The sequence below is a fragment of the Solea senegalensis genome, unplaced genomic scaffold (genome assembly GCF_019176455.1).
Source record: "Solea senegalensis isolate Sse05_10M unplaced genomic scaffold, IFAPA_SoseM_1 scf7180000015611, whole genome shotgun sequence".
NCBI lineage: Eukaryota > Metazoa > Chordata > Actinopteri > Pleuronectiformes > Soleidae > Solea > Solea senegalensis.
Window position 1 is genome coordinate 1 of NW_025321386.1, and position 15,518 is coordinate 15,518.

General features: G+C 46.9%; 1 protein-coding gene across 1 annotated transcript; it reads right to left on the reverse strand.

Annotated features, from left to right (window-relative positions):
• Window positions 1–283: 283 nt before the first annotated feature.
• On the reverse strand, window positions 284–15,451 carry LOC122762397 (the record flags this gene model as incomplete). The annotated part of the gene is made up of 42 exons (XM_044017575.1): window positions 15,323–15,451; window positions 15,037–15,143; window positions 14,747–14,920; window positions 10,490–10,698; window positions 10,304–10,398; window positions 10,183–10,208; window positions 9,996–10,017; window positions 9,875–9,902; window positions 9,699–9,783; window positions 9,431–9,577; window positions 9,134–9,345; window positions 8,897–9,000; window positions 8,685–8,803; window positions 8,405–8,572; window positions 7,987–8,186; window positions 7,791–7,900; window positions 7,505–7,611; window positions 7,215–7,388; window positions 6,723–6,931; window positions 6,537–6,631; window positions 6,416–6,441; window positions 6,229–6,250; window positions 6,108–6,135; window positions 5,932–6,016; window positions 5,664–5,810; window positions 5,367–5,578; window positions 5,130–5,233; window positions 4,918–5,036; window positions 4,638–4,805; window positions 4,220–4,419; window positions 4,024–4,133; window positions 3,738–3,844; window positions 3,448–3,621; window positions 2,956–3,164; window positions 2,165–2,249; window positions 1,897–2,043; window positions 1,600–1,811; window positions 1,390–1,493; window positions 1,178–1,296; window positions 898–1,065; window positions 480–679; window positions 284–393 (listed from the first exon to the last, which is right to left on the reverse strand). Coding segments are annotated over exons 1-42 (5,347 nt in total), but the record flags the coding sequence as incomplete, so codon positions are not given.
• Between the last annotated feature and the right edge of the window lie 67 nt (window positions 15,452–15,518).

Here is a 15,518-nt window from a genome sequence, read left to right on the forward strand (position 1 = left end):
AGAGATGTTCAGCGCTTTGAGGTCAGTATATGTTGCATACTGTGAAAATGGACCCATGTTTTCCTCAAGCCACTCAGCATCACTCTTACTTCCTGGCCTACAAACTGAGGTCAATACATGGATGTTAGTGTATCTAACAGCTACCTAGCATTCTTGTTTATTGATGCAGATGACACAAGTTTTCTTCCCAATGCCATTTCAGCAGACACTAGACGCAAACTCAAGCCCATGGACAAGTCCACACAAGAAAACCATGTGGCATGGTATACGGCAGCGTCCCTACCTGGCTCACTGATGACCCTGGCAGATGTGAGGTAAGCCAGCATGGCATTTGAGATTCCAAGTCGTCTGCGCTCAGGCATTCCAGGGAAACCTTTGACCATCCCACTCACACTGCAAAAATTCAAATGGAAACAATTTTGCAGAGTCCCATGGTTGTGTTTTCACAATTTGGTGCGTGCTTGTGACATTCTACTCACACAACTTGGTAGTTTGTGCAGTTTATATTTGCGGCTACATTTGTGAGCATCACTGCACGGAAACCTGAAAGGACGGGAACCAGTTTGATGTGGAACCAAGCAAACCAGTCCGCTGTGTTGAAGTCGATCAAATGGGGACTCATGATGTGGAAGGTCCTGTTCATTATGCGATCGCTCACAACAGGTTGGAAGTCAGGGCTCTGTCAAATTGCAACGTCAGAGGATATAAGCACCACACGGTTAGCACGATTCAAGCACACTGCACGAGATAGCAGGAGGAAAGTAACAGAAATATGCGCCATGAGCGGGTCCCCCTACAACTGCTCTTGAGGATGAGGCCCAAATTCAACGGGTTGCCTTTGTTAGGCTGAAAGGCTGCAATTTTATTCTTCTCCCCCCAGCGCCAAGTGGTGTATACCTTTTCGTCTGCCGTCAGCTCTGTCAGGAATTCATTCACACTTTCCAGAGCATCGCCTTTCTCGAGTTGCTCAAACACAAGGTCGATTTGCTCCGTGTCATTGGATGCCCCTGACGTCAGTGTTAGCTGTGCCATCTGAGCGGGAGTGAAGGCCGACAAGGATTCAGCCTAAAAAAAAAACTACGTCAATATGTCATCAAACAGCAGTAATTGCAAAAATCATTGCGCAGACGTTTCAGTTTGGGAAGTGAAGCATAATACAACTTCAGTCTCCACTTACAGCGGAGACGTTGGGATTGAGGAGCTTTAAATCCGACAGGGTTGCAAAACCAGAGAAGACACCAAGGTTTGCCTGTAGCCACTCTGTGCTTCCGTTGCTAGATGAGACACAGCCAGGATCTGCAAAGAAGACAGAAGCAAAGATCACTGGAGGGATGCTGCATTTATCGGGACTGAGGCTATACCGCATTGAGCCTGACCGCTTGCCCTTACCTGACGAGCCATTTCTTGAGAGGAACGGTTTGATGAAATGAGTGAAGACTGCTTGCTGTCTCTCTCTGTCCATGAATGACTTCTGACCGCTGAATGCCCGGACACTGAAATTTGAAAGGAGCACATTTATTGTCCAACCCAAGCCAAGCTGCCGGGGCCTCCACCTCCTGGTTGGTGTACAGTGGAGCAACTTATCATGTATTTGCTTACACGGTCTGGTAAGTTTGGCAGCTGAAGTTGTTTGAGCTGAGGCAGGATAGGAAGTTCCTGGATGGAGAAGCCAAAAACGGAGGGATCCTTGTCTGGAACCAGCTGTTGACAAACTCGTCACTCTGCAACTGTGACTGGCTGAAGTTGGCAAATCTGACCTCTCCAAGCGCCTCGAGAGCAGTTGAGGAGGATGGGTAGCTGTTGTTGGAGGCCTGGGAGTAGAAAAGTCACCTTAATGATCACCCAGAATTCTCCCAGGGAAACACAGCATTCGTGAAATCACGGGACAGGGTTTACCATGGTTGCAAGTGATTCAAGAGCTTGGTCTAGTGCAGCTGATGTTTTTTGGAAGAGAAGCTTCCAGACCTCTACAGTGTATGTCTTTTGGCTTTCCAGTGAGCATTTCAAAAGGGTTGCCAGGTTGCTGGGCGTGAGATGAGAGGCCTTGAACAAAAGCACAAAGGACATGAAGCAAAGAATCCCATAGCTTACAGAGATTCGTCTTAGGACGGCAATGTACGACAAGGCTGAATCTTTCTCAGCTTCACTGAAAAGAACCACTTACTGAGGAACAGGCATGCATTGTGATGGTCAAATTGCACAGGGCTTCAGAGGAATTGGCAGTAGACAGGGTTTGTTCAAGTCGGGATCTGAGAAACACATCAAAAAGAAAAGAGTGTTACCTTAATTAGGCCACCTAAAAGAACTGCACCGATCCAAGCGAAGCTGTGATTCACCTACCGATCGACTGCAGCACATACGAGGTCCTCTGTGAAAAGAAGAAATTACAAGCATCAGACATTGTGCCTCCAGATGCAATTCTGTCATCACACTGACAGTGCATGCTGTTTTACAAACTCACCATCAACCGTGGTCTCCTTGCACTGCAGACAAGCAAAACAAAACTGTTACTCTTGTAGCAAAAGCCACCTAAATCCTACATTCTTTAACCTTGTCTTCTAAACAATGTTGACATGCGAAAGAATTGCCACAGTAAATACTGCTTAAAGTTTTTGATTCCAGTAGTACTCTCGTTGAATTGAACTTACCACCAAGGATTCGGGAAGTGAGCAACCTGTTTGAAAGCAAAATCAAAGGAAGCATGGCGTCAGTATAGCTATCTTCACAGTGGAGGTAATCAACTGGCTTGGAAAGAGTATGTCAACGTACGCTTGAAGGTCTCCTGGAATGATGCTATGCCTGATCTCACATCGTGTGAAAGGTGCATTGGCAGGGTGTTTAAGCTTTGCCTGAGACCGGTGAGACTGGAGGGAGACAGCAAACATTTGTTTGACTCTTCCACATCACGCAAACTTGATGGGTCTGACTTTGGACTTCAGAAATATGGCTTCTTACATAGCTTTGTAGGATGCACAGCTGATGTTCCTGGGAATCACCACCAAGCTGCCAGGATGGATGCTGGCCATGACGCTGACCAAATTGACCTGGAACCACAGCTCAAAGTCTTCAGGCTCAAAGGCTTTAAATTCAGGAGCAAGGGCTGTCAAGGTCAGGTTCAGGATGGTGTCTCGTGCAGTTGGATTTGTGACAAAGGTGATGTTTCTCTGCAAATGAAAGGGTTCATTTTAATAACTGGCTGTAGAAAAGCGAAAGCATGGTTGGTAAGGCTTTTCCGTACTCCAGTGCACGGGGGACAGAATTAGAAACACTGTCTGCAACACTACATGACTTCAGCACATCAGAAATGTATCATGGAGAGCAACAACTCAATCTCAGCCACGTCTTAGCCTCTGCAAACATTTCCCGAGGCTCGCGCAGGGTATGACATGACCTGTTTGTCAAGCAACGACTTGGCAAATCAAAAGATTCTCCAAGGCTAGTTCTCACCTGCTTGTTGATGTCTGCGAAAGCTTGGAAGAACTGACTGAGCTTCTCATCATCCTGTGACTTCAAGCCTTTGAACACCTCCCTGAGGATGGTCTCATTCTCTAAAGCGCCGCTCTCTGGATCCAGGATCAGCTCAGCCTTCTCTTTTGGTGAGAGGACGTCCAAAACCGCCACCTGACGACAAAAGCAGAGGCAACTTAAGCTGCTTTGCTTGCGCTGACATGGCAACACCGACACTGTTTGCACTGGAAGTTTTCGAGCAACATTGGCAGAGGGGTTGTGTGACTTACCGCAGAGATGTTCAGCGCTTTGAGGTCAGTATATGTTGCATACTGTGAAAATGGACCCATGTTTTCCTCAAGCCACTCAGCATCACTCTTACTTCCTGGCCTACAAACTGAGGTCAATACATGGATGTTAGTGTATCTAACAGCTACCTAGCATTCTTGTTTATTGATGCAGATGACACAAGTTTTCTTCCCAATGCCATTTCAGCAGACACTAGACGCAAACTCAAGCCCATGGACAAGTCCACACAAGAAAACCATGTGGCATGGTATACGGCAGCGTCCCTACCTGGCTCACTGATGACCCTGGCAGATGTGAGGTAAGCCAGCATGGCATTTGAGATTCCAAGTCGTCTGCGCTCAGGCATTCCAGGGAAACCTTTGACCATCCCACTCACACTGCAAAAATTCAAATGGAAACAATTTTGCAGAGTCCCATGGTTGTGTTTTCACAATTTGGTGCGTGCTTGTGACATTCTACTCACACAACTTGGTAGTTTGTGCAGTTTATATTTGCGGCTACATTTGTGAGCATCACTGCACGGAAACCTGAAAGGACGGGAACCAGTTTGATGTGGAACCAAGCAAACCAGTCCGCTGTGTTGAAGTCGATCAAATGGGGACTCATGATGTGGAAGGTCCTGTTCATTATGCGATCGCTCACAACAGGTTGGAAGTCAGGGCTCTGTCAAATTGCAACGTCAGAGGATATAAGCACCACACGGTTAGCATGATTCAAGCACACTGCACGAGATAGCAGGAGGAAAGTAACAGAAATATGCGACATGAGCGGGTCCCCCTACAACTGCTCTTGAGGATGAGGCCCAAATTCAACAGGTTGCCTTTGTTAGGCTGAAAGTCTGCAATTTTATTCTTCTCCCCCCAGCGCCAAGTGGTGTATACCTTTTCGTCTGCCGTCAGCTCTGTCAGGAATTCATTCACACTTTCCAGAGCATCGCCTTTCTCTAGTTGCTCAAACACAAGGTCGATTTGCTCCGTGTCATTGGATGCCCCTGACGTCAGTGTTAGCTGTGCCATCTGAGCGGGAGTGAAGGCCGACAAGGATTCAGCCTAAAAAAAAAACAACGTCAATATGTCATCAAACAGCAGTAATTGCAAAAATCATTGCTCAGACGTTTCAGTTTGGGAAGTGAAGCAAAATACAACTTCAGTCTCCACTTACAGCGGAGACGTTGGGATTGAGGAGCTTTAAATCCGACAGGGTTGCAAAACCAGAGAAGACACCAAGGTTTGCCTGTAGCCACTCTGTGCTTCCGTTGCTAGATGAGACACAGCCAGGATCTGCAAAGAAGACAGAAGCAAAGATCACTGGAGGGATGCTGCATTTATCGGGACTGAGGCTATACCGCATTGAGCCTGACCGCTTGCCCTTACCTGACGAGCCATTTCTTGAGAGGAACGGTTTGATGAAATGAGTGAAGACTGCTTGCTGTCTCTCTCTGTCCATGAATGACTTCTGACCGCTGAATGCCCGGACACTGAAATTTGAAAGGAGCACATTTATTGTCTAACCCAAGCCAAGCTGCCGGGGCCTCCACCTCCTGGTTGGTGTACAGTGGAGCAACTTATCATGTTGTGTACAGTGGAGCAACTTATCATGTATTTGCTTACACGGTCTGGTAAGTTTGGCAGCTGAAGTTGTTTGAGCTGAGGCAGGATAGGAAGTTCCTGGATGGAGAAGCCAAAAACGGAGGGATCCTTGTCTGGAACCAGCTGTTGACAAACTCGTCACTCTGCAACTGTGACTGGCTGAAGTTGGCAAATCTGACCTCTCCAAGCGCCTCGAGAGCAGTTGAGGAGGATGGGTAGCTGTTGTTGGAGGCCTGGGAGTAGAAAAGTCACCTTAATGATCACCCAGAATTCTCCCAGGGAAACACAGCATTCGTGAAATCACGGGACAGGGTTTACCATGGTTGCAAGTGATTCAAAAGCTTGGTCTAGTGCAGCTGATGTTTTTTGGAAGAGAAGCTTCCAGACCTCTACAGTGTATGTCTTTTGGCTTTCCAGTGAGCATTTCAACAGGGTTGCCAGGTTGCTGGGCGTGAGATGAGAGGCCTTGAACAAAAGCACAAAGGACATGAAGCAAAGAATCCCATAGCTTACAGAGATTCGTCTTAGGACGGCAATGTACGACAAGGCTGAATCTTTCTCAGCTTCACTGAAAAGAACCACTTACTGAGGAACAGGCATGCATTGTGATGGTCAAATTGCACAGGGCTTCAGAGGAATTGGCAGTAGACAGGGTTTGTTCAAGTCGGGATCTGAGAAACACATCAAAAAGAAAAGAGTGTTACCTTAATTAGGCCACCTAAAAGAACTGCACCGATCCAAGCGAAGCTGTGATTCACCTACCGATCGACTGCAGCACATACGAGGTCCTCTGTGAAAAGAAGAAATTACAAGCATCAGACATTGTGCCTCCAGATGCAATTCTGTCATCACACTGACAGTGCATGCTGTTTTACAAACTCACCATCAACCGTGGTCTCCTTGCACTGCAGACAAGCAAAACAAAACTGTTACTCTTGTAGCAAAAGCCCCCTAAATCCTACATTCTTTAACCTTGTCTTCTAAACAATGTTGACATGCGAAAGAATTGCCACAGTAAATACTGCTTAAAGTTTTGGATTCCAGTAGTACTCTCGTTGAATTGAACTTACCACCAAGGATTCGGGAAGTGAGCAACCTGTTTGAAAGCAAAATCAAAGGAAGCATGGCGTCAGTATAGCTATCTTCACAGTGGAGGTAATCAACTGGCTTGGAAAGAGTATGTCAACGTACGCTTGAAGGTCTCCTGGAATGATGCTATGCCTGATCTCACATCGTGTGAAAGGTGCATTGGCAGGGTGTTTAAGCTTTGCCTGAGACCGGTGAGACTGGAGGGAGACAGCAAACATTTGTTTGACTCTTCCACATCACGCAAACTTGATGGGTCTGACTTTGGACTTCAGAAATATGGCTTCTTACATAGCTTTGTAGGATGCACAGCTGATGTTCCTGGGAATCACCACCAAGCTGCCAGGATGGATGCTGGCCATGACGCTGACCAAATTGACCTGGAACCACAGCTCAAAGTCTTCAGGCTCAAAGGCTTTAAATTCAGGAGCAAGGGCTGTCAAGGTCAGGTTCAGGATGGTGTCTCGTGCAGTTGGATTTGTGACAAAGGTGATGTTTCTCTGCAAATGAAAGGGTTCATTTTAATAACTGGCTGTAGAAAAGCGAAAGCATGGTTGGTAAGGCTTTTCCGTACTCCAGTGCACGGGGGACAGAATTAGAAACACTGTCTGCAACACTGCATGACTTCAGCACATCAGAAATGTATCATGGAGAGCAACAACTCAATCTCAGCCACGTCTTAGCCTCTGCAAACATTTCCCGAGGCTCGCGCAGGGTATGACATGACCTGTTTGTCAAGCAACGACTTGGCAAATCAAAAGATCCTCCAAGGCTAGTTCTCACCTGCTTGTTGATGTCTGCGAAAGCTTGGAAGAACTGACTGAGCTTCTCATCATCCTGTGACTTCAAGCCTTTGAACACCTCCCTGAGGATGGTCTCATTCTCTAAAGCGCCGCTCTCTGGATCCAGGATCAGCTCAGCCTTCTCTTTTGGTGAGAGGACGTCCAAAACCGCCACCTGACGACAAAAGCAGAGGCAACTAAAGCTGCTTTGCTTGCGCTGACATGGCAACACCGACACTGTTTGCACTGGAAGTTTTCGAGCAAAATTGGCAGAGGGGTTGTGTGACTTACCGCAGAGATGTTCAGCGCTTTGAGGTCAGTATATGTTGCATACTGTGAAAATGGACCCATGTTTTCCTCAAGCCACTCAGCATCACTCTTACTTCCTGGCCTACAAACTGAGGTCAATACATGGATGTTAGTGTATCTAACAGCTACCTAGCATTCTTGTTTATTGATGCAGATGACACAAGTTTTCTTCCCAATGCCATTTCAGCAGACACTAGACGCAAACTCAAGCCCATGGACAAGTCCACACAAGAAAACCATGTGGCATGGTATACGGCAGCGTCCCTACCTGGCTCACTGATGACCCTGGCAGATGTGAGGTAAGCCAGCATGGCATTTGAGATTCCAAGTCGTCTGCGCTCAGGCATTCCAGGGAAACCTTTGACCATCCCACTCACACTGCAAAAATTCAAATGGAAACAATTTTGCAGAGTCCCATGGTTGTGTTTTCACAATTTGGTGCGTGCTTGTGACATTCTACTCACACAACTTGGTAGTTTGTGCAGTTTATATTTGCGGCTACATTTGTGAGCATCACTGCACGGAAACCTGAAAGGACGGGAACCAGTTTGATGTGGAACCAAGCAAACCAGTCCGCTGTGTTGAAGTCGATCAAATGGGGACTCATGATGTGGAAGGTCCTGTTCATTATGCGATCGCTCACAACAGGTTGGAAGTCAGGGCTCTGTCAAATTGCAACGTCAGAGGATATAAGCACCACACGGTTAGCACGATTCAAGCACACTGCACGAGATAGCAGGAGGAAAGTAACAGAAATATGCGACATGAGCGGGTCCCCCTACAACTGCTCTTGAGGATGAGGCCCAAATTCAACGGGTTGCCTTTGTTAGGCTGAAAGTCTGCAATTTTATTCTTCTCCCCCCAGCGCCAAGTGGTGTATACCTTTTCGTCTGCCGTCAGCTCTGTCAGGAATTCATTCACACTTTCCAGAGCATCGCCTTTCTCGAGTTGCTCAAACACAAGGGCGATTTGCTCCGTGTCATTGGATGCCCCTGACGTCAGTGTTAGCTGTGCCATCTGAGCGGGAGTGAAGGCCGACAAGGATTCAGCCTAAAAAAAAAACAACGTCAATATGTCATCAAACAGCAGTAATTGCAAAAATCATTGCTCAGACGTTTCAGTTTGGGAAGTGAAGCAAAATACAACTTCAGTCTCCACTTACAGCGGAGACGTTGGGATTGAGGAGCTTTAAATCCGACAGGGTTGCAAAACCAGAGAAGACACCAAGGTTTGCCTGTAGCCACTCTGTGCTTCCGTTGCTAGATGAGACACAGCCAGGATCTGCAAAGAAGACAGAAGCAAAGATCACTGGAGGGATGCTGCATTTATCGGGACTGAGGCTATACCGCATTGAGCCTGACCGCTTGCCCTTACCTGACGAGCCATTTCTTGAGAGGAACGGTTTGATGAAATGAGTGAAGACTGCTTGCTGTCTCTCTCTGTCCATGAATGACTTCTGACCGCTGAATGCCCGGACACTGAAATTTGAAAGGAGCACATTTATTGTCTAACCCAAGCCAAGCTGCCGGGGCCTCCACCTCCTGGTTGGTGTACAGTGGAGCAACTTATCATGTTGTGTACAGTGGAGCAACTTATCATGTATTTGCTTACACGGTCTGGTAAGTTTGGCAGCTGAAGTTGTTTGAGCTGAGGCAGGATAGGAAGTTCCTGGATGGAGAAGCCAAAAACGGAGGGATCCTTGTCTGGAACCAGCTGTTGACAAACTCGTCACTCTGCAACTGTGACTGGCTGAAGTTGGCAAATCTGACCTCTCCACGCGCCTCGAGAGCAGTTGAGGAGGATGGGTAGCTGTTGTTGGAGGCCTGGGAGTAGAAAAGTCACCTTAATGATCACCCAGAATTCTCCCAGGGAAACACAGCATTCGTGAAATCACGGGATAGGGTTTACCATGGTTGCAAGTGATTCAAGAGCTTGGTCTAGTGCAGCTGATGTTTTTTGGAAGAGAAGCTTCCAGACCTCTACAGTGTATGTCTTTTGGCTTTCCAGTGAGCATTTCAACAGGGTTGCCAGGTTGCTGGGCGTGAGATGAGAGGCCTTGAACAAAAGCACAAAGGACATGAAGCAAAGAATCCCATAGCTTACAGAGATTCGTCTTAGGACGGCAATGTACGACAAGGCTGAATCTTTCTCAGCTTCACTGAAAAGAACCACTTACTGAGGAACAGGCATGCATTGTGATGGTCAAATTGCACAGGGCTTCAGAGGAATTGGCAGTAGACAGGGTTTGTTCAAGTCGGGATCTGAGAAACACATCAAAAAGAAAAGAGTGTTACCTTAATTAGGCCACCTAAAAGAACTGCACCGATCCAAGCGAAGCTGTGATTCACCTACCGATCGACTGCAGCACATACGAGGTCCTCTGTGAAAAGAAGAAATTACAAGCATCAGACATTGTGCCTCCAGATGCAATTCTGTCATCACACTGACAGTGCATGCTGTTTTACAAACTCACCATCAACCGTGGTCTCCTTGCACTGCAGACAAGCAAAACAAAACTGTTACTCTTGTAGCAAAAGCCACCTAAATCCTACATTCTTTAACCTTGTCTTCTAAACAATGTTGACATGCGAAAGAATTGCCACAGTAAATACTGCTTAAAGTTTTTGATTCCAGTAGTACTCTCGTTGAATTGAACTTACCACCAAGGATTCGGGAAGTGAGCAACCTGTTTGAAAGCAAAATCAAAGGAAGCATGGCGTCAGTATAGCTATCTTCACAGTGGAGGTAATCAACTGGCTTGGAAAGAGTATGTCAACGTACGCTTGAAGGTCTCCTGGAATGATGCTATGCCTGATCTCACATCGTGTGAAAGGTGCATTGGCAGGGTGTTTAAGCTTTGCCTGAGACCGGTGAGACTGGAGGGAGACAGCAAACATTTGTTTGACTCTTCCACATCACGCAAACTTGATGGGTCTGACTTTGGACTTCAGAAATATGGCTTCTTACATAGCTTTGTAGGATGCACAGCTGATGTTCCTGGGAATCACCACCAAGCTGCCAGGATGGATGCTGGCCATGACGCTGACCAAATTGACCTGGAACCACAGCTCAAAGTCTTCAGGCTCAAAGGCTTTAAATTCAGGAGCAAGGGCTGTCAAGGTCAGGTTCAGGATGGTGTCTCGTGCAGTTGGATTTGTGACAAAGGTGATGTTTCTCTGCAAATGAAAGGGTTCATTTTAATAACTGGCTGTAGAAAAGCGAAAGCATGGTTGGTAAGGCTTTTCCGTACTCCAGTGCACGGGGGACAGAATTAGAAACACTGTCTGCAACACTACATGACTTCAGCACATCAGAAATGTATCATGGAGAGCAACAACTCAATCTCAGCCACGTCTTAGCCTCTGCAAACATTTCCCGAGGCTCGCGCAGGGTATGACATGACCTGTTTGTCAAGCAACGACTTGGCAAATCAAAAGATCCTCCAAGGCTAGTTCTCACCTGCTTGTTGATGTCTGCGAAAGCTTGGAAGAACTGACTGAGCTTCTCATCATCCTGTGACTTCAAGCCTTTGAACACCTCCCTGAGGATGGTCTCATTCTCTAAAGCGCCGCTCTCTGGATCCAGGATCAGCTCAGCCTTCTCTTTTGGTGAGAGGACGTCCAAAACCGCCACCTGACGACAAAAGCAGAGGCAACTAAAGCTGCTTTGCTTGCGCTGACATGGCAACACCGACACTGTTTGCACTGGAAGTTTTCGAGCAAAATTGGCAGAGGGCTTGTGTGACTTACCGCAGAGATGTTCAGCGCTTTGAGGTCAGTATATGTTGCATACTGTGAAAATGGACCCATGTTTTCCCTCAAACCACTCAGCATCACTCTTGCTTCCTGGCTACCTAGGCCTGAGGTCAATACATGGATATTAGTGCTGTCTATGCTTCCTAACATTCTTGTTTTATTGATGCAGATGACACAAGTTTCTTCCAATGCACCATTTCAGCAGACACTAAGCGCCAAACTCAAGCATGGACAAGTCCACACAAAACCATGTGGCATGTAATAGTATATCGGCAGCGTCCCCTACCTGGCTGACCCTGGCAGATGTAGAGAGTAGCCAACTTATGGCATTTGAGATTCAAGTCGTCTAGCTCCAGGCATTCAGAAACCAGCAGTACTTTCCTCACACTGCAAAAATTCAAATGGAAACAATTTTGCAGAGTCCCATGGTTGTGTTTTCACAATTTGGTGCGTGCTTGTGACATTCTACTCACACAACTTGGTAGTTTGTGCAGTTTATATTTGCGTCTACATTTGTGAGCATCACTGCACGGAAACCTGAAAGGACGGGAACCAGTTTGATGTGGAACCAAGCAAACCAGTCCGCTGTGTTGAAGTCGATCAAATGGGGACTCATGATGTGGAAGGTCCTGTTCATTATGCGATCGCTCACAACAGGTTGGAAGTCAGGGCTCTGTCAAATTGCAACGTCAGAGGATATAAGCACCACACGGTTAGCACGATTCAAGCACACTGCACGAGATAGCAGGAGGAAAGTAACAGAAATATGCGACATGAGCGGGTCCCCCTACAACTGCTCTTGAGGATGAGGCCCAAATTCAACGGGTTGCCTTTGTTAGGCTGAAAGTCTGCAATTTTATTCTTCTCCCCCCAGCGCCAAGTGGTGTATACCTTTTCGTCTGCCGTCAGCTCTGTCAGGAATTCATTCACACTTTCCAGAGCATCGCCTTTCTCGAGTTGCTCAAACACAAGGTCGATTTGCTCCGTGTCATTGGATGCCCCTGACGTCAGTGTTAGCTGTGCCATCTGAGCGGGAGTGAAGGCCGACAAGGATTCAGCCTAAAAAAAAAAACAACGTCAATATGTCATCAAACAGCAGTAATTGCAAAAATCATTGCTCAGACGTTTCAGTTTGGGAAGTGAAGCATAATACAACTTCAGTCTCCACTTACAGCGGAGACGTTGGGATTGAGGAGCTTTAAATCCGACAGGGTTGCAAAACCAGAGAAGACACCAAGGTTTGCCTGTAGCCACTCTGTGCTTCCGTTGCTAGATGAGACACAGCCAGGATCTGCAAAGAAGACAGAAGCAAAGATCACTGGAGGGATGCTGCATTTATCGGGACTGAGGCTATACCGCATTGAGCCTGACCGCTTGCCCTTACCTGACGAGCCATTTCTTGAGAGGAACGGTTTGATGAAATGAGTGAAGACTGCTTGCTGTCTCTCTCTGTCCATGAATGACTTCTGACCGCTGAATGCCCGGACACTGAAATTTGAAAGGAGCACATTTATTGTCTAACCCAAGCCAAGCTGCCGGGGCCTCCACCTCCTGGTTGGTGTACAGTGGAGCAACTTATCATGTTGTGTACAGTGGAGCAACTTATCATGTATTTGCTTACACGGTCTGGTAAGTTTGGCAGCTGAAGTTGTTTGAGCTGAGGCAGGATAGGAAGTTCCTGGATGGAGAAGCCAAAAACGGAGGGATCCTTGTCTGGAACCAGCTGTTGACAAACTCGTCACTCTGCAACTGTGACTGGCTGAAGTTGGCAAATCTGACCTCTCCACGCGCCTCGAGAGCAGTTGAGGAGGATGGGTAGCTGTTGTTGGAGGCCTGGGAGTAGAAAAGTCACCTTAATGATCACCCAGAATTCTCCCAGGGAAACCCAGCATTCGTGAAATCACGGGACAGGGTTTACCATGGTTGCAAGTGATTCAAGAGCTTGGTCTAGTGCAGCTGATGTTTTTTGGAAGAGAAGCTTCCAGACCTCTACAGTGTATGTCTTTTGGCTTTCCAGTGAGCATTTCAAAAGGGTTGCCAGGTTGCTGGGCGTGAGATGAGAGGCCTTGAACAAAAGCACAAAGGACATGAAGCAAAGAATCCCATAGCTTACAGAGATTCGTCTTAGGACGGCAATGTACGACAAGGCTGAATCTTTCTCAGCTTCACTGAAAAGAACCACTTACTGAGGAACAGGCATGCATTGTGATGGTCAAATTGCACAGGGCTTCAGAGGAATTGGCAGTAGACAGGGTTTGTTCAAGTCGGGATCTGAGAAACACATCAAAAAGAAAAGAGTGTTACCTTAATTAGGCCACCTAAAAGAACTGCACCGATCCAAGCGAAGCTGTGATTCACCTACCGATCGACTGCAGCACATACGAGGTCCTCTGTGAAAAGAAGAAATTACAAGCATCAGACATTGTGCCTCCAGATGCAATTCTGTCATCACACTGACAGTGCATGCTGTTTTACAAACTCACCATCAACCGTGGTCTCCTTGCACTGCAGACAAGCAAAACAAAACTGTTACTCTTGTAGCAAAAGCCACCTAAATCCTACATTCTTTAACCTTGTCTTCTAAACAATGTTGACATGCGAAAGAATTGCCACAGTAAATACTGCTTAAAGTTTTTGATTCCAGTAGTACTCTCGTTGAATTGAACTTACCACCAAGGATTCGGGAAGTGAGCAACCTGTTTGAAAGCAAAATCAAAGGAAGCATGGCGTCAGTATAGCTATCTTCACAGTGGAGGTAATCAACTGGCTTGGAAAGAGTATGTCAACGTACGCTTGAAGGTCTCCTGGAATGATGCTATGCCTGATCTCACATCGTGTGAAAGGTGCATTGGCAGGGTGTTTAAGCTTTGCCTGAGACCGGTGAGACTGGAGGGAGACAGCAAACATTTGTTTGACTCTTCCACATCACGCAAACTTGATGGGTCTGACTTTGGACTTCAGAAATATGGCTTCTTACATAGCTTTGTAGGATGCACAGCTGATGTTCCTGGGAATCACCACCAAGCTGCCAGGATGGATGCTGGCCATGACGCTGACCAAATTGACCTGGAACCACAGCTCAAAGTCTTCAGGCTCAAAGGCTTTAAATTCAGGAGCAAGGGCTGTCAAGGTCAGGTTCAGGATGGTGTCTCGTGCAGTTGGATTTGTGACAAAGGTCATGTTTCTCTGCAAATGAAAGGGTTCATTTTAATAACTGGCTGTAGAAAAGCGAAAGCATGGTTGGTAAGGCTTTTCCGTACTCCAGTGCACGGGGGACAGAATTAGAAACACTGTCTGCAACACTACATGACTTCAGCACATCAGAAATGTATCATGGAGAGCAACAACTCAATCTCAGCCACGTCTTAGCCTCTGCAAACATTTCCCGAGGCTCGCGCAGGGTATGACATGACCTGTTTGTCAAGCAACGACTTGGCAAATCAAAAGATTCTCCAAGGCTAGTTCTCACCTGCTTGTTGATGTCTGCGAAGGCCTGGAAGAACTGACTGAGCTTCTCATCATCCTGTGACTTCAAGCCTTTGAACACCTCCCTGAGGATGGTCTCATTCTCTAAAGCGCCGCTCTCTGGATCCAGGATCAGCTCAGCCTTCTCTTTTGGTGAGAGGACGTCCAAAACCGCCACCTGACGACAAAAGCAGAGGCAACTTAAGCTGCTTTGCTTGCGCTGACATGGCAACACCGACACTGTTTGCACTGGAAGTTTTCGAGCAACATTGGCAGAGGGGTTGTGTGACTTACCGCAGAGATGTTCAGCGCTTTGAGGTCAGTATATGTTGCATACTGTGAAAATGGACCCATGTTTTCCTCAAGCCACTCAGCATCACTCTTACTTCCAGGCCTACAAACTGAGGTCAATACATGGATGTTAGTGTATCTAACAGCTACCTAGCATTCTTGTTTATTGATGCAGATGACACAAGTTTTCTTCCCAATGCCATTTCAGCAGACACTAGACGCAAACTCAAGCCCATGGACAAGTCCACACAAGAAAACCATGTGGCATGGTATACGGCAGCGTCCCTACCTGGCTCACTGATGACCCTGGCAGATGTGAGGTAAGCCAGCATGGCATTTGAGATTCCAAGTCGTCTGCGCTCAGGCATTCCAGGGAAACCTTTGACCATCCCACTCACACTGCAAAAATTCAAATGGAAACAATTTTGCAGAGTCCCATGGTTGTGTTTTCACAATTTGGTGCGTGCTTGTGACATTCTACTCAC